This window comes from Pristis pectinata, chromosome 12 (assembly GCF_009764475.1).
Source record: "Pristis pectinata isolate sPriPec2 chromosome 12, sPriPec2.1.pri, whole genome shotgun sequence".
Classification (NCBI taxonomy): domain Eukaryota; kingdom Metazoa; phylum Chordata; class Chondrichthyes; order Rhinopristiformes; family Pristidae; genus Pristis; species Pristis pectinata.
The window spans coordinates 34081571-34106854 of record NC_067416.1 but is presented as its reverse complement, the minus strand read 5'-3'; the positions used below and the strand labels follow the sequence as shown (position 1 = coordinate 34106854).

The 25284-nt window shown below is 41.2% G+C and overlaps 1 protein-coding gene across 2 annotated transcripts in view; it reads left to right on the top strand.

Moving 5' to 3' along the window:
- Nucleotides 1-6323, top strand: part of papss2b (3'-phosphoadenosine 5'-phosphosulfate synthase 2b) — a 76501-nt gene extending 70178 nt beyond the window's left edge. For both annotated transcript variants that reach the window (XM_052027858.1, XM_052027857.1), the window contains one exon: nt 3658-6323. In XM_052027858.1, the coding sequence (XP_051883818.1) occupies nt 3658-3799 (142 nt within the window). In that variant the 3' untranslated portion in view covers nt 3800-6323. The remainder of the gene's footprint in view (nt 1-3657) is intronic.
- The last annotated feature ends 18961 nt before the right edge of the window (nt 6324-25284 follow it).

The following is a 25284-nucleotide window of genomic DNA, read 5'->3' as shown; positions in this document are numbered from 1 at the left end:
GGGAATAAGACGGACAGTGAACACACTGAGACGTTCACATGTTTCACTGATACCTCCCTTTGTTAAGGTGTGGGGAGCTGTAATGTACAGCAGAGCTATTATTTTTCTTTCTGATAGGAGGAATGAAACCAAACAGTCATGGCCAGAGTTAGCTGCAGAAGTGGGCAGTAGAAGCTCCATTCTACTATATTCAGTGAGCAAGCTGTTTAATGACCTCATCAGGTTAGGAAAGTGAGCACCATGCAGGTGTGTATAACTGCCCCTCTACTCTAGCATATTATTCATCGCACCACTCTGCAGGTATGTCCATTCCCCTCTCTTTGTGCATCTTGTCACATCCACAGACACACCTGACATGTGCCCTTCCACTTAAACAAAGTGGTGCTTCAACCGCCTACTCACCATCATCAGATATTCTCCATCCATCTGTTTCACACATACCCTTACCATCTCTCTAAAACCCCTTCTTTCCCTCCTTGTAGAAGAACCTGGATCATAAGAGAGAGTTAGCCATATCTCAACTCAAGGGGTGACACTGTGGAGCAACTAACAGTTTCAGCAACCTGGATTCAATCCCAACCTCTGGTACTGCCCATGAGGAGTTTGCATGTTCTCCCAGTGACCAAGAGGGTTTCCTCTGGATGCTTCAGTTCCCTTCCACATCCTAAACATGTGCAAGTTGGCAGGGTAATTGGCCACTGTAAATCACCCTTGATGTGTAGGTGAGTGGTAGAATGTGGGCTGGTCAGTAGGTGTTAGTTGATGGGAATGTGAAGAAATGAGACTGGTGTTGGATTAGTGTTAATGAGTGCTTGATGGCCAGTGTGGACTGAGTGGGCCAAAGAGGCTGTTTCCATGCATCTGACTTCATGACTCCTAAATCTGCAGAGGAGACAGTGGACATAACTGGGATATCTGAATTGGACCTCACAGCTACTTGGTGACGGAAATCAACGTCTTCCAGCTGCATTGCATGCAACACTCTTCGTGACTTGGTCAAGTGACTAATGACCATGTGCATAATGCAAATTTTGAAAAATCTTGCTTTGACTACTCTAATTCATGTCCTTAACCTCATTGTGAAGATGCTCAGTCACAGGACTCAGGCCTTGCATCTCCTCGGCATTAGGTCTAATAAGATAGATTTGGGTTTTCACAGGCTACCTCACAGAGAACAAGTGGGTGGAAGACGGGGCAGCAGTATGAAGTCCATGACAAAGGCAGCAGGATTCTCCATTCTCTGCTCTGCTGGTAGCAGATGCTGCAACTCAGGGAGTGACAAACAACAGGATACCACTAGAGATGCAGCAAAGAATGTGTGATGGGCTAGCAGGGGACTCAGCCTCTTTGCACTTCCCTGAGGAAGTGTTTGCATCAAGCATTTAGGGCATGAGGTTGCAGGACATTACAATCATAGAATCATAGAAGCATACAGCACAAAAAAGGGCCCACCTTATCCATGCTGACTGTGATGCTTATCTTCACTAATCCCATTTGCCCACATTAGGCTCACAACCCTCTACTTCTTTCCTGTCCAACTACCTGTCCAAATGCCTTTTAAACATTGTAATTGTATCTGCCTCCACCATCTCTGGCAGCTCATTCCAGATATTCACCACTCTCTGTGTAAAAAAACTTACCCCCTCAGATCTCCTTTAATTTTCCTCTCTTACTCTAAATCTATGCTCTCTAGTTCTAGACGCTCCTGCATTGGGGCAATGACTATCTATGCCCTTCATAATATTATAAACCTCTATAACGTCACCTCTCACCCTCCCACATTCCAGTGAGGATAAACCCAGCCTATCCATTCTCTCCTTATAACATAACTACAGCCCCCCATTCCCGGCAACCTCCTGGTGAACCTTTTCTGCACACTCATCTGACCTGTAGAGTGGTGACCAGAACTGTACACAATACTCTTGAGTGCGGTCTAAATAATGTTTTGTACAACTGCAACATGATGTTGCAACTCTAGTACCCAATGCCTTGGCCTATGAAGGAAGCATACCAAAAGCCTTCTTCACTATTTTATCCACATCACTATCTTATCCACATGTGTCGCCACTTTCAGGGAGCTATGGGCTTGCATCCTCAGGTGTCTCTGCACATCAGTGCTCCTAAGGTCCCTGCCATTTACTTTATGTATCCGACCAGAATATGCCCTCCCATGGTGCATTACCTCACCCATCTCTGGATTAAGTTCCATTTACCTCTGCTCTGCCCAACTTTCCAGCTGATCTATGTCCCGCTGTATTTTTTGACGACCTTCTTCTCTATATACTACTCGAGCAATTTTTCTGTTATCTGCAAACTTAGTAATCATACCCCCTATATTCACATCCAAGTCATTTATACATATCACAAATCTCAAAGGTCCCAGCACCAATCCCTGCGCCATATCACTTGTTATAGAATTTGAGTCAGGAAAACACACATCAACCACTACCCTCTGCCTCCTATCGCCCTCCCCTTAACTCTCCAGCCTTCACATTCTCTCCCTGGTGAATATCAATGAGAAGTATTCATTTAGGAACTCACTGATATCTCCTGGCTCCATGTATAGATTACCCCTGTAGTCCCTGAGGGCACCTATTCCTTCCTTAGTTACCCTCTTAGGTACTTATAAAAGGTTTTAGGATTCTCCTTAATTCTACTTGTCAAGGATATTTCATGACCACTTTTTACCCTCCTAATTTCTTTCTTAAATTCTCCCCTGTATCCCCTTTAAACCTCAAGTAACTTGTTCAATAACAATTTCCTGTACCTGGCTTATGCTTTTTTTCCTTTCCTTTCAATATCCTTCCTTAACCATGGTTCCCTAAACTTACCATCTTGGCCTCTTACCCTTACAGGAACATATTGACTCTGAATTCTTACTATCTCCTTTTTAAGCATCTCCAATGTTATTCCCCGCCCCCCTTTAGTGCTGTCTCTCCCAGTAATCCCCACACCCTGAAGGTTCCTGCACTTCCCACCTTCTTCCTGCTCCTCCAGATGGCCAGCCACCTGCTATGCTGAACAATCTGTGCCTGTGAGTCACTCACCTCCTACAACGTATGACCCAGGAGACCCTCAGCTTCCCTGAGGTTCTGCAGTGACTCCAGCTGCTCTGAAGGTTGCTCTGAGCCCAAGCAGCTGGAGACACTCATGGTCCCTCAGGACACATGAAGTGTACTGAAGTTCCCACAGGGGCAAACAACAGGAGATAGCTGCCCATCCACAGTACTGTTCCCTCTTTTACAATAGTAGTATCTTACTTAAACTGCTAATTTTAATTAATGCCTATGGATCTCACCTCTTAGTCTCACTGTTTCCTGAATGGACTGATCCTAAAAGTGTTTTTGTAGAATTGGACTCCCATGCTTCTTATTTTGATCATTTAATTTTGTGAATATTTAATATCAAATAGCTAATTTAATGCTTGGCTGACAGTTCAGTTCTGATTTATTAAGGTGGAACTAATCTTGTGCAGTAGCACAAAACAAAGCTGGTAATGGAAAATTGATAGCCCATTTCTACGTTAGAAACAAAAAGGGTGCAGATTCACCAGCTGTGCACTAGCACCTGAGATGAATTGCTTGGTTTATTCACTTATAGATGAAAATTTTAAACGCCAAGTTTATTTATTTTTAATTTTATTTCACTTTATTTTAGATCACACAGTTTTGATTTCATCTCAGGCACCCATATGAGACAGCTTGCCCGTGAAAATAAAAATCCACCTGATGGCTTCATGGCTCCTAAGGCTTGGAAGGTGCTGACAGAATACTACTCCTCTCTGGAAAAGAACAATTAATGTTTTATCCTTCACAACACAAAAGGCATTTTATGGAATGTCAAACAGCAGCTAACTGTTTCCTTACTTGCTGTAATTCTTCTTTATAGGCTCTTAATTCATGCAGTTTTTATAATCTTGATTCAATTTGATTTACATGTATTAACAGTTCGTTTCCAAGTGTCTGAATGAAAACCTAGCTGGAAAAATAGGTTATTTTCATTCTGATTTTTAAAATGCTTATTTATTCTTTCCTTGTGTTTAAATATCTAAAAAAATTGGTCTCTTGCTGTAGCCATTTACTTCATTTTACATATCAAATGTCAATGTAAACAGTATCAGATTTTTTAACATTATACAGAGTTTCTTCTCAAAGTGCTGATGGCAACTCTGTTTTAAAGTGTTTCCTGTTGGTGGTTTGCAATGAAATGAATTACCTCAAATGTTAGTGAACTACTGCATGACAGGACACGTTCAGTGCAATCTTGTTTTACAGATTCAAATATGTCATCAGGTCCTTTGTAATTTTGTATAAATTGTGAATAGTAAAACCTATGGCAGTTATAAGTTATTTTACCCCCACTTGACATCCCTTACAGAATTCCCCACCAATTTCACCTTTGCCATCTGAGTTAGATGCCACGATGTTTCAAAGTAATTTTAAATGGATGGTTTTTACCTGCAGTTAAGTTTTAAAGGCCTGCAAATTACACATCAGAGTTCTGGATATGGAAAAAGAAAATTTGTTCTGGGCATCATTTTTTATAATAGTGTTCATGTTGTGCTCTTGTATTGTAAATAACTGTCTTCTAATAGTCCCAACCTCATTGTCATTAAATATTGACTTTGGAACATACTGGGATGATGAAAGGACAGGGACAAAAGCAAAATAGTCAATTCTCTCACATCATTGAGAACACGCCTTCCCACAGTAATTGTTCCCATTAGTGCAGGGTGCCAAATCAGGCTGATCCCGTCCCCTCACCCAGAACCAAAGTGTGTTGCTCTCCCATGCCAACTCACTAGGTTGGATGGAAAAGATCAGTCTTTCTTCCCTTCTGCATACCAGGTCCAATCACACAGCCTGAGCAGGGGCAGGGTCCTGGACCACATTTGAAGACCCTCCTGACAGCCTTTGGCACCTGACAATGACAGCTGTAAAAGTTCTAATAGATCTTGATAGTTTTTTAATGTCCTTTGATATTCAGACACATTTAAAAACTATTAACATTTACATTAATAGCAAAAATCAGAGTTATAATTTTTGTTAAATGATTATCTAAAATTGTATAAGAAGTTATAAACAATTTAATATATTAGAATGGTGCAAAGTAATTTTTTCTTTGGCCTTCTCAATCTATGCCCTACTGCAGAGTGACAAATCCTATGTCAGCTCCAAGCTGGAGCAGAAGCCAAGAAGCAATTTTCCCATTATCCCAAATCCCTCATTAAGTTCTAGACTTCAACATCTCACAGCGCTTACACACAAGTCTGGGACTTCAGTTTGAACAACTGAATGCCAGCAGTTTTAGGCAGAACAGCTGGCAAAAAGTCAGCACATGGGCCCAGAGAATACTAATTTTAGTTCGCTAGTGACTAATGCATTTACTTCACAGCTGTAAAGTTTCCTGTCCTACAAAACTCGTCACATTGAGCACAGGCACTGTCTTGTGATTCTGAGGTAAGCAGGGATGTTATTTTTGCCCTCCAGCTTACGTCAAAACATTGCATTTGCATTCACTTCAGGAATAGTGTCAGACTACACCCAAATCAAACCTTCCACCCATCAGAACATCACAGCTCATGCACTTAAGTCTTTTATTAGGACCAGCTCATAGTCGAATCCCTGACGCACTAGGTTCACAGCTCAGGTCCCTCTAAAGGCACTCATCATTCCTGCCTACTCTCCTCAGATGTGCAAGAGTTATTGTTTGACAACCAAGTCTCTGGCAACAGTGAAACATCTCATTTTGGGAAAGGAAAACTGGATGTTGCAAATCATTCTCCTTTGACATTCTCCTCTTGTTGCCGGATTGCAGGCAACTCAGACATTGGATTTGTGCAGGTTCACAATGATAATGACCCTTTTTCACCAAGTGAGGGCATGAAATGAAAATGGGGGAGGGGCGAAGCAACTGGATGAGAAATCAAGGAAATATATGAAAAGGAAGGATAAACCTAATTACATGCATCTTCCAGCACTGAGAGCTTCACCCAGAGAAAAGTCAGCATTAAACATATAGACTTTTCAATTTAATGTCGTAACATTTAATATGAATAGTGGCTACAGCAAAATACAAAATGATGAATGCAGCAGAAGGTATACTTAACTTCCAGTGAATACTGCTTAAGCTTTAATCAACTGTATTCCTTAGTGACTTTCTAGCAAATGACCAGAAATATATTTATTTTCAGAAATGAGTTGGCTTTCACACTGTGCCTTAACCAATACATGCCTTTAATGCAATTCCTGTATATTGTATTGCTAAAGCTTCATATTAATATAATCTTGTACTGTTCATATGAATAAATATTCAATAATCAATGTTGTCTGTGTCTTGCATTGTTCCTTAGTACACATTGCTCATTGCTCCCAAAATCTGTTTAGTGACCCAATGTAAGAACACTGAAGCAAGTACCGCCTGCCACTCTTCCCCAGAACTGGTTACAAATAATTCAACACAATTATTCATTTCTACATTTTCATTTAAATATAACCCCATTGTTGCCCCAAAGAATAAGTAATCTCACCTTCATTTGTACAAGACAGAAACTACCATCTGAAAATCTAACATAAAAACTGAAAATACACAGCAGTTCCATCTGCATCTGAAATGTAAATAGTAACTCAGGGGGAAAGATACTTCCATTTGGAAAGCAACTTAACACTTCCTCTAGGTATCCAGAGTTCCTCACAATTAATGAGCTATTACTGAATATTACTTTGTAGCCATTCCCTTAGACCTATAACAGCACAGAATGGGGCCAGACTTAAGGGATAAGGCGGTACCAGGGAAGATGAGAAGAAGAACTGGTTTACTGAGATAGAGGTAAGGGTGTGGTAGGGCATATTGGTGGTGGATGGAAAGCAAAATGCTTGGAGTCTGAGATTTTGAAAGTCCAGATCCAACTATATTGATAGAAAGAAAGCTTGTTCCTAGTGGAAATGGTATGAGGAAGGGGATTGGGATAGGGGATGTTACAAAGGAGATATCAGAGCTCGCCCTGTTTGTGGTTGTAATGACATGGTATGACAAGGTTAAGAAGGTGACTGTGATTATTCAGTGGGAGTTTACACAGATGAGGGGGTTCTCTAAGGACAGCAACAAAGGCAGAGGACATAGAGCTATGATGCATTGAGGTGAAGGTTGAAATATCAAGGATGTGACACTACTCAGTCCAAAGGTTGAGGGAGGAAAGCAGTGAAGGTGTTATGAGGAAATTTTTATTATGCTTGGGTGGGCATAGACAAAGGTTTCAAATACAAAGTGAGAGGAGTGGAACCAGGTGAGAGGATCAAAGGAGGGGAAAGAACAGGTTAAACCAAGCTGATAAGAACCATACTACTATCATCACGGTCTAGGAATAGACAGGTGGAAGGGGTGGGGGTTGTTGGGGGGCTTCATTTAAGGGGTTGGTCATCACCTATAATCCAGGCTTTGGCAACTGCCATGAGTTTGATGCAATCATCCACAGTAATCCCATGAGTGACAAGATTTTGGAAGGAAATGCTGGTGAGAGCTGGTCTGTTGCGTATATTTCTTCTTAGGCAGTCCCCCAGATCAAGGACGACTTGCTTTTATTCCACTTCTGTGGATTCTGAGGTGCCTGGTGAGGCCAATGTGGAACCTGCAAACTCTGCCATAGGTGGGGCAAGAGGGCTCTGATAGGGTGAGTAGGTGGGTAGCTTGGGAGATGGTGCACTCCTTCTGCCACTTACCTTGGGCTTCTGTGTGGTCCCAATTAATGGACCCAAGGTTTCCAATTCCATCCTGAATGCTTCTCCATTTTCAGTGGCCGTGAACCATGGATTCCCAAAGGTTGGTGGAGAGGTTTTTCTCAGAAGACATTGAGAACATCCTTGAATCTTTTTCTCCCTCTGCCCAGTGAACTCCTGCTGTGATGTAGCTTGGAACAGAGTGCCTGTTTCAAGGGTCTGGTGTCTAGCATATGAATGTTGTGCCTACGTATGTAGATATTTAACGTTTAGCAAAATTAAATTCCTTGAGATGAAAGTGGGTGTTTTTTGACAGTTAACAGCTGGGCAAACTCCAAAAAGCATTAGGTACTCCAAAGGGTTAATATGCACTATTTAGTTTCTATGATGTTTGGCTAAGGAGGTGTAATGGTGATTATTTTCTTTTCAGATGGGAGGAAAACATATAGTGGTGTCCTATAAGGTTTGGTATTGGGATCGCTACCCTTATAGATGCATGCTATGACCAAGATTTGGGTATTCAAGACATAATTAAAAGTATGCTGGTGTTACAAAATTCAGAAAGATAGTTAACAGTGAATGGGTTACATTAGATCTTCGGACATGGACAGACTACTGAAATGACAGATAAAATTTAATGCAGCAAATAATGAAATGATTAATTCTGTGGGAAAGAATAAGGAGAGTAATATGAGCTAAATGTTACAAATTATAGCGCGAGAACAGAGAGACCTAGAGATATATGCACGGAAATCAATGTATCTGGTGGGATAAGTGGAGAAGGCCGTTAAAAGTTCAAGATACTTGGCTTTAGTTGAGTACAAATGGTATTAAATCTTTATAAAATATTGGTTAGGGCTCAGCTTAGTATTGTGCTCATCAAACTTTAGGAAGGGAGTACAGGAAATCTGGAGTAAAAAAACAAGCTGCTGAAGGAACTCAGTGGGTCAGGCATCATTTGTGGGGGCAAAGGGATGGTCGATATTTCAGGTCGAGACCCTGCATCAGGAGATTCACTCCCTCATTATCAGGAAGGCGGGATCTCATTTAAATGGATAGGCTAGAGAACCTGGGATTAGTCTCCCTGGAATAAGGGGAGATTTTCAAACTTGAAGAATTTTGGCAATGTGATAGAAGGAAGCAGAAGAGACAAGAACCAGAACACACTGATGTAAAGTGTGGAACCAGAATGCACTGATTTAAAGAACTGGAAATCCCCCTGGTGCAGGAGAAGTTGTTCTTTAAACTAAAAATGTAATAGTGAATCAGAGTAGAAAACTCTTCAGTCTGGCACTTTGCATGTATTTCATTCACCAGACCACAAAGAATGTCTTTGCATTTGGTCACACATTCAGAAAATGATGAAAACACTCAGCAGATCAGGCAGCTTCTATAAAAAAGGAGAAAGAAAGTTTCAGAGCTGGCAAACCTTCTTACACCTGAAACATTAACTCTGTTTCCCTTCCCATACTTGCTGTGTGTTTCCTTTTCTGCTTTTATTTCAGATTTGCATTAGCAGCTCTTCTGATTTGCAATAGAGCACAGTTGAAACGGTCATCAAGACCCTCTAATTATATCATAAGTCTAGCCAGTAGACAGATAAGACGTACAGACCTTGTTCAACCACTGGCCTTGACTGAATTATCTGATCTCTGTTGGAACTAGATGTGCTGTGAATTGGCCTTCATGCTTCTGGATTAAAGAGAAGAAAATGGCATTGTTACTGAAGTCAACCCGGCCATCTCTGTGGGATATACACATGTGAACAACACACAAAAAAGAGGAATAGGCTTCACTGTGTTACTCCCACTGTATCAAGGAAAGGACAGGAAGGTTATAAACATAATTAAGGCACTCAATCACCGTGTGTAATTAATCTAGCAATCATTAGTAATCCTTTAGCTATTAGCTGTAATGAAACATCTCCATAGTCATCCCCTAGGCTAATTCCCAGAGACAGCTATTCGTCAGGGTTAACTATTTCCTAAAAACAAAGAGCAAGAAAATTGCCTCAGACTCCTCGATCTATTGTGCTTCCATTTCTGCATCCAACTGAGCAACCGATGCAACACCCTCCCCTCAACTACTCCCCTCCCCTCAACCAATGCAACACCCTCCCCTCCCCTGTGAGCACTGTGAATCAAAGTACACAGCACGTTCAAAATCTAAACATTAATCTACATTTTTAGAGCAATATTTGAAAAGGTGTTTAATAACAGTGTTTTAGCTGAAGTACTTTTTTCATGTGAAGGAAATGGAATTCATGCCTCAAAAAGTCATTTATACCGGGTCAAACGAAGATTTCAAAACTAGGATTGATTTTTTTGTTGGGCAAGGGCATTATGGATAGAGGTAAGATATAGAGAGCCCTGGTTAAGCCTAAGCTAAGGGGCGAGGAGTCAAATGGCCCACAGCCCTTCCTGAGTTCCAGTTCAGTTCAAAGCTATTGGGCCTGAAGGAATTGGTATTGGTATTGGTTTATTATTGTCACTTGTACCGATGTACTGTGAAAAATTTGTCTTGCATACCATTCATACAGATCAATTCATTACACAGTGCATTGAGGTAGTACAGGGTAAAAGCAATAACAGAATACAGAATAAAGTGTCACAGCTACAGAGGAAGTGCAGTGCAGGTGGACATAACAAGGTAAATTGTGAGGTCAAGAGTCCATCTCATCGTATAAGGGAACCGTTCAATAGTCTTATCACTGTGGGATAGTAGCTGTCCTTGAGCCTGGTGGTATATGCCCTCAGGCTCCTGTATCTTCTGCCTGATGGGAGAGGGGAGAAGAGAGAATGACCCAGGTGGGTAGGGTCTTTGATTATGTTGGCAGCTTCACCAAGGCAGTGAGAAGTATAGACAGAGCCCATGGAGGGGAAGCTGGTTTCCATGATGTGCTGGGCTGTGTCCACAACTCTCTGCAGTTTTTTGCGGTCCTGGGCAGAGCAGTTGCCATACCAAGCCATAATGCATTCAGATAGGATGCTTTCTATGGTGCATCGATAAAAGTTGGTGAGTGTCAAAAGGGACATGCCAAATTTCTTTAGCATCCTGAGGAAGTAGAGGTGCTGGTGATCTTTCTTGGCCGTGGTATCTATATGGTTGGACCAGGGCAGGCCATTGGTGATGTTCACTCCTAGGAACTTGAAGCTCTCAACCCTCTTGACCTCAGCACCATTGATGTAGACAGATGAACAGTGAACAATTAATAGTAATCCCTTACATAAATCTGGTGACCGAGCACTGTATCACCATGGTGGGGCATATTCCTTTCCCTATTATTTAGAGGCAGTCTTTGTTTAATGGGTGAATACTAATTATACAGACTTCTTTTCAGCGGGCTGGTTGGTCTTGCCATCTTCTCGCAGCTACCGTCGGGCAGGAGGTACAGAAGCCTGAAGTCCCATATCACCAGGTTCAAGAACAGCTACTTCCCTTCAACCATTTGTTCTTGAACCAACCGGCAAAACCCTAATCACTACTGTTTAGCAACACTATGACCATTTTGCTTACTTTGCACTGAAATGGACTTTGTTTTTTTTGTTCTAATTGTGTTCTTTCTTGTAAAAATTGTGTATAATTTATGTTTTTCTTGTGAATGCTGCTTATATGATGCTATGTGCCTGTGATGCTGCTGCAAGTAAGTTTTTCATTGCACCTGTGCATACATGCACCTGTGCATTTGACAATAAACTCAATTTTGACTTTGACTTTCATTTTGAACCAATGCTAAAGGAGATAGCATACCCATGATTTTCAGATAAGCCAGCCACAGCCTATCAGTCACTTCAAGAATTGTGATGTCTCAGGGAATTTTGTCCTTGTATGTTACAAAACCTTTCACCACTTGACATTTGAAAGAGTTTTCTACCATTATGTGACTATCATGCTTTGCAATGTAATAAATCAAGTTTGAAAGAGAGCTATGGGGAAACATACAAATTGATGTTGTATGCTTGGGTCTTAAAGCGGATGAAGATGAATTAAGATTAGTTGTAGGCAAAGTGATAGAGGTGCTGAAGGTGGGAGCACCAAGCAAGGTTATGGAGCTCTGTTCAATGGGGAAGCTGTTTTATTCACCAAATCTCACCCATTACTTCAACCTTTCTTCACAAACCATTATGGAAAAATGAATCTTGAAATGGGATAGAGGGTAGCAGAACACATACCAGAGTTGTAAGGCCACCTTGAATCAAGTCAAGTCGAGTCCATTGTCACGTGCGCAGTACGGCAAGATACAGGTACAACGAAAAATTTGCTTATAACAGCATCTCAGGCACGTAGGTACAGAGAACACACAGAATATAAATTATACATAAATTATACATATAATTATACCATACAGTAAAAAAAAAGACTGTGCAAAAGCAAGACCTTAGTGCAAAAAAATACAAAGACACAATCAAAGACATGTCCGTGGTACTGTGGAGGTGGTCCGTAATTTTCCATTGCTGAGGTAGGATTAGAGTTGTGCAAGTAAGTTCAAGAACTTAATGGTTGTAGGAAAGTAGCTGTTCCTGAACCTGGTGATGTGGGACTTCAGACTTCTGTACTTCCTGCCTTGACGGTAGCAGTGAGAAGTGTGTATGACCAGATGGTAGGGATCCTTGATGATAGGTGCTGCCTTCTTGAGGCAGCACCTCCTTAAGATGCTGTTAATGGTGGGCAGGGCTATGCCGGTGTTGTACCAGATTGTATCCACTACTCTCTGCAGCTTCTTTCATTCCTGTGCATTGGAATTGCCACATCAGGCTGTGATGCAACCAGTCAGGATACTTTCAACAGCGCATCTGTAGAAGTTTGGAAGAGTATTTGGTGACATATCAAATCTCCTTTAGCTTCTAAGAAAGTAGAGGCACTGGTGTACCTTCTTCGTATGGAGCATATAGAGCACACTTGTACCTGGGTCGCTGGCACTGTAATAGCATTACGCTAACCGCTACACTGTGTACCATGTTGATACTGCACTCCAGGCACCAGATGGTTGAAGTATTGCTTTAGAATCTAGTTTACAAGTAGCAAACACAAATAATTTAGTACAAAGTTTAAAATGTCCTTTTAAGAAAAGTCATGAGGATGGAATATGCTTCATTTGTTGGAGATTAGGTAAGAACAATTTTAAATTAATGGAAAGGGATGAGGGATGGAGAAGGGTTGTGTCACAATAGAAAAGCAATGCATAGTAGGTGACATAAAACCAGCAGCTGACATTTGATTTACCACCAGTTTCAGAATTCTCTTTTTGCTCATCATCTTTGTTGCAGGAACTACTTTCACTGAACTGCCTAGTTCCTTTTCTTGGTTGACACTGATACCACAACGTTACACGCAATGTCAGAGCTTAGACCCAACATTAAAAAATGTCGTTTGTTGCTTAAGGCAAGACTCAGAATGGGAATGGGCCTGGGGAGAGTGGAATGAGTCACTGAACCACTTTGAAGCTGCAACCTCTGAGACAGGTAAATCAAAGTAAATCTACCTGCACTCTGGTGTGTTCTATTTACAATAAGAGGAAACCTATTTCTGCTCCTTAAATATTAGGAGCAGGAGGAGGTTTCCTTCAAGTCTCCTCCGCCATTCAATCTGATCTTGGTCTAACTCTACTTTCCGATATGATCCTCATCACCGTTATTTGTCTAAGTTGTCTAAAAATCTATGTATCTCAGCTTTGAATATAATTAATGACTTAGCTTCCATAGCTCTCAATGTTGGAAAACTCCAAAGATTCATATTGCTCTGAGAGAAGAAATTCTTCTTCATCTCAGTCTAAGTGGCCTGACCCTTATCCTAAAACTATGCTTCTTGATTTGAAATTGCCTCATGAGGGGAAACATCCTTAAGGCATCTACCCTTTCAAGCCCCCTCAGAATTTTATACATTTCAATAAGATCGTTCATTCTTTTAAACTCCAGAGAATACTGTCCCATTTTGCTCAATGCTCCTTTGTAAAACAATGTCCTCATCCCAATAAATAACCCAGTGCACCTTCATTGTACCTTCTCAAAGTATATCCTTTCCTAACTAAGATCGAAACTGCTTTGACATCCTTCTGTTGCAGTCTCACCAAACCCCAGTATGTGTGACCAGGATTACCTAACATTACATTCCATTCCCTTTGCAAAAAGGGGCAACATTCCATTTACCTTCTTAACTGATTGCTGTCCTGCACACAAATATTTTGAATTATTTCTATGAAGATACACAAATCTCTCTCATCTCATATTCAATAACCTCATATCATTTAAATAAAACTGTTTTCCTATTCTTTCCACCAAGTGGACAATCCCACATCACCCCACATTATATTCCATCTGCTGTCTTTTTGCCCACTCACGTAGCTCATTCATATCCCTTTGTCGACTTCTTATATCCTTATAATTTATTTTCCCACCTTTTTTTTCATCATTAGCCTATTGTCTACCATGTGTTAAGTCCCATCATCCATTTCATTAATATAGATTGCAAGTGGCTGAAGGCCCAGCATTGATCCCACGGATTATAGTTTGACAACCTGAAATGAGCCATTTATCCCTACTTTCTGCCTATTAACCAATATCATGAGCTTTTAATCTGTAAAGAAATAACTGAGTGAACCCAAAGCATCCTGAGAAATCAATGGTCCATAAAATGGCTTTTTGGGTTGTCATGACACACATGTTGGATGCTGTGAGTTCTGCAGTGAAAGGGTGAAGAGACTGTAAAGCAATTTTACATTGCAAGTCATCATAGAATTAAAGGAAAACCTATTTTCACTGTTCATTGATTTTCTCATGACTTTCAGTCTAATGCTTCATGCAGTTCTCTTAAGAAGTTCTTAAGTAACAGGCATGGAACTATTACTGTGGTGCATGTAATATTGGTTGCCAACAATAATCTTTGCTTTAAGGCCGTTACTTCCTTAAAGATTGTGTCATGTGACTAACTGCTCTTGGGATGCAATAGGAAATTCCAGAGAGGCAGTAAATGAGGAGTTCGTGCGTATGCCTTGCTTGAATTCCTGGTGTTCCATGTGTACACTAAAACTCCATTAATCCAAGACAGTTGGGATTTTGGTGACGCTGGACTAGCAAGCTTTCCAGACTTTTGGGTATTATGCTCCAACAAACTTTTGATTCACTTTTTAAGATGTTCAACTGTACAGTAATAAATTTTCCAGTGAACCTGGTAAGTTTAAAGGCAGTGTGGGAAACAAGTTGAAAGCGAGCCTTGGAAACAGAGCCTGGTAAATTTCCACTGAATGCAGACAGACAAACCAGGTGAGTTTAAAGGGATTGTGGGGACTGGGGACCAGGTGACTGGAAAGGGAACACAGGAACTGGAAGCCTGGCTATAAACTGACAGCGAGCATGACAAACATCACCTGGTAAGCCAAATGCTAAATCATTGGTATTTCCAAATAGCTGGATAGTGAATTAGTGCTATTTTACTGTATTGCTCTGCACATTAGGCAGATGGATTTCCTCAGAGATTACCCGTAGAGAACACTAATGCCACAATTATACCGTAGGGATGTTTTTACTGAGTTGTAAATGGTGAGAATGAACAGATGAGCAAAGCTTCAAAGCTGTGTATCGAAAACTAGAGAAATAATTATCAATAAACTTAATTAACAAGGCAGACTGAGGGGAAAAAACATAATGGCTGGGGTGGGCATGGAGAGGACTTTTTTGATTCATGGAAGGGAGAAATTTCTTGGTCACTGTGGCAGATCTCCTGTGCTCAAAATGCATGGCTCTCCAAGAAGCAGTGAGTAGAAGTCTGGGTCCCTTCCCTGCTGAACTACCACCTCCTTCATGCTGTTATTCTGCATCTCGTGCTGCAGTGCAGAATTAGAGTATGACAGCACTGCCATCCAGCATGTATACAGGGGGGGTCATTGGCCTGGAGGCTAACTCCATTTCTTTTCACCGATGCTGCCTGAGCTGCTGTGTGTTCCCAGCACTTTCTGTTTCCTTATTTATGGTTTCTTAAGGATCGGAATAAATGCAATAGCAAGCTTATAAAATAAAACGCAATTGCGAATTATTTTGCCATGAAAATTGAGCAAGATACTTCATAACTATTTCTTTAATTCCTTGTCACCTCATGTTGCATTGAGATCTGGTCCTCAAATCTATAATCCGTGCCAGTTGAAACCAAATGAAAGTAGCCTAGAGCCTGCTGGCCAAAGCTTAGCCAAGTGGAGTGTGTTGCCGTGATTGTTCAGCTAACAGTAATCGTAACATAATTTGACTTGAAGTAACAGAAAATCTCAGAAGTAAAATTCCTTAAACTGTGGAGGAGTTCATTTCAGTGATTCAAGAAGGACACTAGCACAGAAAGAGCAGAAAGGGCATGTGTGGGATAAAGCAGTCATGGAACAATGGCAGCCAGGGAAGAGAGAGTTTAATGATAATTCTCCTAATTAATTTATCCATTCAAAGAGAAGTGGGCATTTAAATTTATTTTAATAAGAATGGAGATGATGCTATGTTTGTAAGGTTACAGTTTAATGCAATAGGCTGCAGCGAAAGCTATTCTGTGTGTGTTGGACCCATAAACTTTGAGTTGTTCCCCATACTTGATTTCCACCTTGGGACAATTTCTAAGGCAGCAGCCACTGCCTGCATACAGTACAAGCTGCAGTCTGCATAAGACAGCCATTCCAGCTCCTTCAGAGACAGATTGGAGTCTGAGGTGCAATTAAGGGATGGCAGTGCCTGGGGACTGGAAGGACACAATATTGGCCCTAATATGTCTCCAGGTTAGCAAGTCAGGATTCAGTTCTAGAAGTGTCCTTGGCCAAGTGGAGTGTGTTGCACAGATGCCCATATAAGACAGAAGAACGTAAGAAAATAGGAGAAGGAGTAGGCCACCAGGCCCCTCAAACCTGCCCTGCCATTTGATATAATCATGGTTGACCTGCCTCAGGCCTCAACTCTTCTGTGCCAGTTGCCCATAGCCTTCACTACCCTGATCTTTCAAAAATTTATCTACCTCCGATTTAAATATCTCCAGTGACCCAATCTCCATAGCCCTCTGAAGTAGCGAATTCCAGAGATTCACCAGCCTGTGACAGAAGTTGTTCCTAAGTTTTAAATTCTAACTAATAAGTTGTCTGCCAGACAACCTGGACCCATTGCAATTTGCCTATCAGCGAAACAGGTCTACAGTGGGTGCCATCTCCCTGGCCCTACACTCAGCTCTGGAGCATCTGGACAGTAAAGACACATACGTGAGACTATTGTTTATTGACTGCAGCTCTGCCTTCAATACAATAATTCCAAGCAAGCTTGTCACCAAACTCCGAGACCTAGGACTCAACACCCCCCTCTGTAACTGGATCCTTGACTTTCTAACAAACAGACTGCAATCAGTGAGGATAGGCAGCAATACCTCCGGCACGATTATTCTCAACACTGGTGCCCCACAAGGCTGCGTCCTCAGCCCTCTACTCTACTCCCTATACACTCACGACTGTGCAGCCAGATTCTGCTCTAACTCCATCTACAAATTTGCAGATGATACCACCGTTGTAGGCCATATCTCAAACAGTGATGAGTCAGAGTACAGGAAGGAGATAGAGAGCTTAGTGGAATGGTGTCATGACAACAACCTTTCCCTCAATGTCAACAAAACTAAAGAGCTGCTCATTGACTTCAGGAAAGGGGGCGGTGTACACGCACCTGTCTACATTAACGGTGCTGAGGTCAAGAGGGTTGAGAGCTTCAAGTTCCTGGGAGTGAACATCACCAACAGCCTGTCCTGGTCAAATCATGTAGATGCCACGGCCAAGAAAGCTCACCAGCACCTCTATTTGGTTTGTCCCCTTTGACTCTCACCAACTTTTACCAATGCACCATAGAAAGCATCCTATCTGGATGTATCATGGTTTGGTATGGCAACTGTTCTGCCCGAGACCGCAAGAATCTGCAGAGAGTTGTGGACACAGCCCAGCGCATCATGGACACCAGCCTCCCCTCCTTGGACTCTGTCTTTACCTCTCGTTGTCTTGGTGTAGCAGCCAGCATAATCAAAGACCCCACCCACCCAGGACATTCTCTCTTTTCTCCTCTTCCATCAGGTAGAAGATACAGGAGCCTGAGGGCACGTACCACCAGACTTAAGGACAGCTTCTACCCCACTGTGATAAGACTATTGAACGGTTCCCTTATACAATGAGATGGACTATGACCTCACGATCTACCTTGTTGTGACCTTGCACCTTATTGCACTGCAGTTTCTCTGTACTGTTATTGTTTTTACCTGTACTACATCAATGCACTCTGTACTAACTCAATGTAACTGCACTGTGTAATGAATTGACCTGTACAATCGGTTTGTAAGACAAGCTTTTCACTGTACCTCGGTACAAGTGATAATAGTAAACCAATACCAATAAATGGCCACCCCATTAATTTGCAACTCCATGTCCTCATTCAGGCTCTCCCACTAGTGGAAGGATCTTAATATCCACCCTATTATGCTAGTTATATTTCAATAAAATCACCCATCATTTTTCTAAATTCCAAAGAATACAGATCCGGCTTGATTCAGATAATGATGAATATAATTACCAGAAAACTTCAAAGGTAAAAACTGGGGAGGAGTTCAATTTCAGTAACCTATGGTGATAACTAGCATGGTATTGGGGCAATGCAGGGCCATCAGGGAAGAGATTGTTCAAGCACAAAATCAACACTTCAAGGAAAAACAGTAAGAGCATCGAACTTACTGAGCCCTGGAAGCTACAGTGAAGGTAATTGAAGTGGAAAAAGACTTATGGCAAATATCAGGAGACGGATTCTGTTAATGACAATAAGATTACTGAAAGCACAGGAGGGAACTGAAAAAATAAAAGTTTCGATAACAATTATCCTAACATCATCTACAAATTCAGTACCATTGCAGCTGGATTCAGAGAGCAAAAAAAAACAGCCTGAATTGTGCTTATCAGGATGTCAATGTACTTTTAATGGCAATTATACACTCAAGATAATAATTAGACTTTGTTGATTTAAAAATTGATTTTGATTTGAAATGCAGTATCCTACTTAGTTTGTTCTTTTGTTCTCTGGAGCTAATTATACATTGAAGTCATTGGTGGAATAATACTCTGAAGATCCAGGTCCAGGCAACAGTTTCTTCTTTTTGTATTTACCATCAGGAAGCAAGAAGTGATGGAGGGGGTGGGGAAGTGTTTGCAGCCACCTTGCTCCTCCAGCCACTGTATGGATGCAGAAAACTACAAGTGCATATAGGACATATCAGACTATTCTTCATCTTTTTCTTAATTTACACAGATGTTGCATTGAGACAGATTGAAAATAGGAACTCCACACGTCAACTCCCCAATGGTTCATTTAAACATAGAGGTGGCAAACTCCAGCAAAGCAGCACACAGAACACCGGAGGAACTTAGCAGGTCATGGGGGAAAATGGGCCGTCAACATTTCGGGTTGAGACCTTTCATCTGGATGGGCTCTCCATTAAAAAAAGTAACAACTTTCAATTCCCTGGCCCCTGCCTCCTTGTTTTCACAATGGACATCCAGTCTTTGTACACTTCTACCCTACATCAGCAAAGCCTTAGGGGTCTCCATTTAAAAAATAAATCATGTCCTCGTATCTCAACTCCATCTTGTCCCCCTTGGTCCAGTCCCTTCCCGCCTACATCCATCACACCTCCCATACTCTTCACCACTTCAACAACTTCCAATCCCTGGCCCCCACCACCTCATTTTCCCTGTTGTCACCCAACCCCCCCCCCCCCCTTTGCACTTCTATCCCACATCAGGAAGGCCTGATAAAGAGTGCTCCACGGGTGCAGATTGGGTTCTCCAGCATTCTGTGTGTTGCTCCAGATTCCAGCATCTGCAGTCTCTTGTGTCTCCATTCAGTTGAGCAGCATTTGTTTGGCTGCACTGATCACTGATTTGCATCCAGTTTGTTGAGCGGCGTACACATGCACATCTGAAATAATATTTCCCTTGACTCCCATCTTATGAGGCAATAGCACAAGCTCTACTCATGTCCATTGGGAGGACACAGATTCTGACCTCAACTGTTGGGCAGTGCTGTTAAATTGGATCTCATCAATGCACTTAATGTCATCTGTTGAACATGTAAGGCAGATGAAGCAAGGAGGACTACTACTTAAAAGGGATTGTCAATTTCTCGCAAGCTGATTGCAGATTGATTCCTGCACAATGTTGCTTTGTGTTGTGTTTGGAACCTCCAGACTTCTTTAACTTTTGTAAAGTTTCCTTGGACTGGTGTGCCAAGAGTGCAAGGAGTTTGTGCTAACTTCCAGATTTCTGCAGCAGCGAGCTATCCCACACACGGCTACTTTACTGAGTAAGGGTGCAATGTGGCAGGGCAGCCAGCTGGGTAAGGGGAGGGGGTGGGAGCAATGGGTGGAGGTAATGGAAGAGAAGGAAGGGGAAAGAAAGGCTTTAGTAGGAGGTTACATTCACTGAGGGTTTTACAGGAGCAGGTTCAACCGACATGCACCTCAAATTGAAGAAGAGTGTATGACCCTGCAGGGTGGCCTTCACAGGGAAATGCCACATGTTACAACTATTACTCCAACTGCAGAACCAATAATCCAGCAAACCCAAGCCTTTGGCAGTACCAGGTTGGCAGATTTTCCAGATGTTATTTGTATTAATACCCAAAACACTTTTAATTCAATTTTTTTTTTAGATGTTACACTATTATTTTCCAGGTAATCCAGTGAGTTGAAAGATAGCACCGAACGTGGGGCTATGGTCGGATTAAAGATGGGATGGGAGGCAGGGCCCTAGTGGGTTGAATGGAACCATGGGCACCAGGGCCCTGGTGCATTGAATGGGAGCATGTGAACTGGGTCCCCAGTAAGTTAGAAGAGGGCACAGGATCTGGGACCCTGATGAATTGGAAAGGAGCATGAGAACTGGGACTGTGTTAAGTTGTAAGGGAACATGGAAACCAGAGCCCCAGTGAGTTGGAATGGTGGTGTGGGCAAGCCAAGCGCCAAACCATTACAACTTCTGAATAGTTGGATAACGGATTATCGAGTTTTATCGATATTCAGTTCCATGGGATCAAGTTTCAGAAGTGAAGTAACAGGTATAGTATCAGCCATCTGACATCCACAAGGAATGAATGTGCTGGATGCAGGAATATGCTGGTTGCATCAGAACATCTCAAAAGCTAACACTTAAACTAAATTCATTAAATTCTAAATGCATTTTATGTTTCAAGGTTAGATCAGCAGGTTTCTGCTTTGTACCTTTGCCAGGAGTATTCTTTTCTGGCACAATGGACAGGTGGGAGAAATACGGTGTGGTTTATAAAACACAATTGGAGCCAACCATCACTTGTAAACACAAGTGAGGGACTGAGGGTGGGTGGCTGTGTTGTAGACCCATGGGAGATGGGGCGTGAACTTGCACATCAAATTCAAATTTACATTTTTGAAAACATTTTATGAAATTATTTAACTTTTTGCCAGTTTCACGAGAAGTCCAGATATGTAAATACTAGTAAAGCCATCATTGCAAGCGGAAGATAAATTTTTAACACATCTCTTATTCTCTGCCCACTTCCTCCTAGTAGTAAGTGACAAACTGGCTAAAATGTGATTCCTATTCAGTTGTTTCAGCAAATGGTGAAGTTGAGCAGGGTGTACACTGTGAAAAGTAAGTAATACGGTACAATAAGTTAGACAATTCTTTTGCTTAAAGCCTTAAAATACTAATGTTGATTTGTCATCAGAACCACATAATGAAACTGTACCTGGTGGTGCTTGTTAAATTAAGCAGGATAAATTGGTAATTCAAGTGTAATAAATATGTTTTATGGCTGCAATCAGGGAACAATACGTCCTACTTGTTTCAGCAGCTGAGAAGATGAACTGGATAACAGCTGTTTGAATGACTGTGAAACTCTTCTGTGTGTAATTTCACTCTTACAGATGTTTTCTATAAAAGAATGCCTATTCCCCTTGCAATCCACATTAAATTTTATTTCGTGCATTGGCATAGGGTTTTTACACTTCCTTATGTGAAAAGGCAACAATTAGTCAGCTGTTTTATGCCTTTTACATGAAGCAGCTGTTTACTTATTAAAAAGGGTGCTGGAGAAATAGTATAGGAAATGCATTATAGTAAACAAATGATAAGAAGACATGATTTATATTTATCATTGTGCTTGTTCTGTGGAGTTGTGAGTTTAAAACCTTATTTGTTGGATTGAAATGAGATTAAAACAGCCAATGAACTGCTGGCTGCTGAAACATACACTGGTGTGGTGTGACATTTTTCAGTTGAAGGTGTGTGTGTAAGTTGCTAAGTCACTGAAGCAAATGCCAAAAATTCACCTTGCTATTTCACCTGTGGAATTGCATCATCAGCCAGGTGTGATTATAACCAGTTCTACTGAATCAGATATTTTAGTGATTCTCCAAGCACGAACTGTCTGTTTTGGTCACAGGAGGATTAGAAAATGTAACAAATTGCAAATTAAAACTGTAACCATTAATGCCTTTGGTTAATTGACAAAGTTCTAATGGAAATAGTTCATTTTTTCTGTTGTTCTATGAATCAAGCAAATTATTGTTTTGAATTCCTAATGTTTGACATTTGAAAGTAAAGTTTCTTCTAGTGATTCAAAAGGAAACTGTTTGGTGAATTCCTTGAAGTTCTGAAAAAGTAAATTTGTGAATAACTTTGAACCAAGATCAATGAATGATATGGAGTCCCATTGTGCATAGCATGTAAGGTTTAAGAATGTGTCTTCCTTTTATTCCTTTCTTCCAAAAACCACTTAAAAAAATCAACATATTTGTCTGAACAATGTTTGCCAGGTCCTCCCTGCCCGCAACCACAATTGCTTCCCAATAATTCTCCCTTTTTTTGTTCAAGAACTCAGAGCAGTCTCTGTGGGCGGCAGGGAGAAATTGCCAACATTTTGGATCAAAACCCAGCATCAGGACTGAGGTGGAGAGAGGAAGCAGCCAGTATAAAGAGAAGAGGGGGAGTGGAGAGGCAGGGGCAAGAGGTGGTTGGCGAGAGCGATGGATGCTTTTTTGGTTGATAAGATGCGGCAAATGTACCATATAGATTGGTGCCGGGGTCCCAACTTTTTACACTTTATGTAAGTGACTTGGATGAAGGCACTGATGGAATGGTTGCTAAATTTACTGATGACACAATGAGAGGCAGGATAGTGGAGAGGATATAAGGAAGCCACAAATGGATAAATGATTGGGCCAACATTTGGCGAATGGGGTATAATATTGGAAACTATGGAAATGACTGAATTCAGAAAATATAAAAAGAGGCATATTATCTAAATGGTGAGAGATTGCAGGACTCTGACATGCAGAGGGATTTTGGTGTCCTTGTGTATGCTTCACAAAAGGCAAGTATGTTTGCTTTATTGCAAGGGGAATTGAGTACAAAAGTAAACAGGTCATGCTCAATTATGTAGGGTATTGGTGAGACTGGTCTCCTTATGTAATGCAGTTCAGAAGGGATTTACTGGTTTGATACCTGGAGTGAGTGGTTGTCTTATGATGAAGTTTAACTTGTATTAGCTGGAGTTCAGAAGGATGAGAGTGGACTTTATTGAAACATATAAGATTCTGAGGGGTTTTTGAAAAGGTGAATGTAGAGACGATGTTCCTTCTTGTGGGAGAATCTAGAACCAACTTAAAAATAAGTGGTCATCCGTTTTATGACAGAGAAGAGTTCAGTTAATCTAAAATTGAACAAAGGGACAATATTAGAAACAATTATTATGGACAAAATAGATTTTCATTTGGTAAGTGTTAATCTAGCAGAGCCTCCATGAATTTGTTAAAGGCAAATCTTGGAGGCAGAGAAGAATGCAACACAGAAGGGAGCCGATTGGCCCACTGAGTCTCTCCCAGGAATGATAATCATGTCTGACTAAAGACTGAATTCCTTACAGAATTAACAGTGAGAATTGACCGGTTGGTCCAGCAGTTGTGGACATTAGGAAGGCAATGGCCTTTTTTTTATTCATGTTTTCCTTTGTTCCCTTCCTGGGTGTCATCGGCAAGGCCAGCATTTATTGTCCATCTCTAATTACCCTTGGGAAGCTGGTCAGGAACCACCATTTTGAACCACCACAGTCCTTGCGGTAAAGGTATTCTCATGATGCTTTTGGGTAGAAGTTCCAGGATTTAGCAGGAACAACAATATAGGAATGGTAATATATTTCCAACCAATGATGGTGTGTAACTTGAAGGGGAACAAAGGAAAAAGTGACAATGTGGATATGGGACTGAGTTAGTGACAGAATGGAAACAGATGAATGTTTTCAGATCTGGAGATAATTTGCAGTGATGTTTCCAAGGATCGGGATAGATCAATCACTTGTTTCTGTTTTTATAAATGACCTAACAAGCATAAAAAAAGTTGCAGGTAATAAAAGACATTGTAAGTAGTGATCAAGTTAGTTGTAGAATTCACGGTGATATTGGCAGGGTGTTTAACTGGATAAAAGCATGGCAGATGGATTTCAATGGGGAGAAGCTTGAAGTAAGGCACTTTGGAAGGACTACAATACAGTAGGCAGGGCACAAATTTACAGAATGTGGATGAACAGAAAGATCAAATGTGTCCAAATCCTCAAATCCTTATTGGTGGCAAGGCTTGGTGGCAAGGCAAGTTCATAAGGTGGACAGAAATGCACTTGGGTTATTTGGGTTTATATATAAAGGAATAGAAAATAAAAGCAACGAGATTTATACTGTAACTTCATGGATCCCTGGTTAGTTGTTAGTTGGAGTATTGTGGACAACTCTGGGGACTACATGCCAGGAAAGGGAGGATGATACTAGGAATGAGAGACTTTAGGTTGGAGAAATCAGGGCAGAGAAGGTGAAGAAGTGAACTAACTGAAGTTTTCAAGATGACAAGACATTTTGATAGGATAGAATAGAGTAAAACTACTTCCTCTCATGAATGGGTCAATAACCAAAAGTTACAGAAAATTATCAACAAAAGGAGAGATGGGCACTTTTTTTTACTCAGGGCATGTTGAGGTTTGAGTAATGCTGGAAGATGATTTAAAATTGGAGCTGGACAAAGTCCTTAAAGAAGAAAATTTACAGGGTTAAGGACAAAAAGTGAGCACTGGTATTGGAGCTTTGAGGTGTGTGGAGGTTTATTTAGAGAGGGTTGGGACTAAACATCAGTGCTTTTTCAAAAAGCTAGCATAAACTTGACTGGCCAAATGGCCTTCTGGGCTCAAAATTCTATGATCCCATGATTCTAAGCTTTGGGAATTTGTGACCATGGCAGGTCCCCCAACTTCAGGGTCTATAAAGAGATGTATTGAACCTCTCTCTCCAGGAAAAGCAGAACAACAAGGGTGTAATTTTCTATGTCCTGTTCAATATCATAACTAATGATATGTTGGAAGCCTTAACAAGAGACATGATTTCACAGCATTGGGACAAGAAGCTCTGCTGGCGTCAGAGTGGCCACTGGAGTGTGATGGCTACTACTTCTCTGCTGAGAACACAAGTGGAAATACATAGGAACTTAAATGACAGACGAGGCATTTCAGAGCAG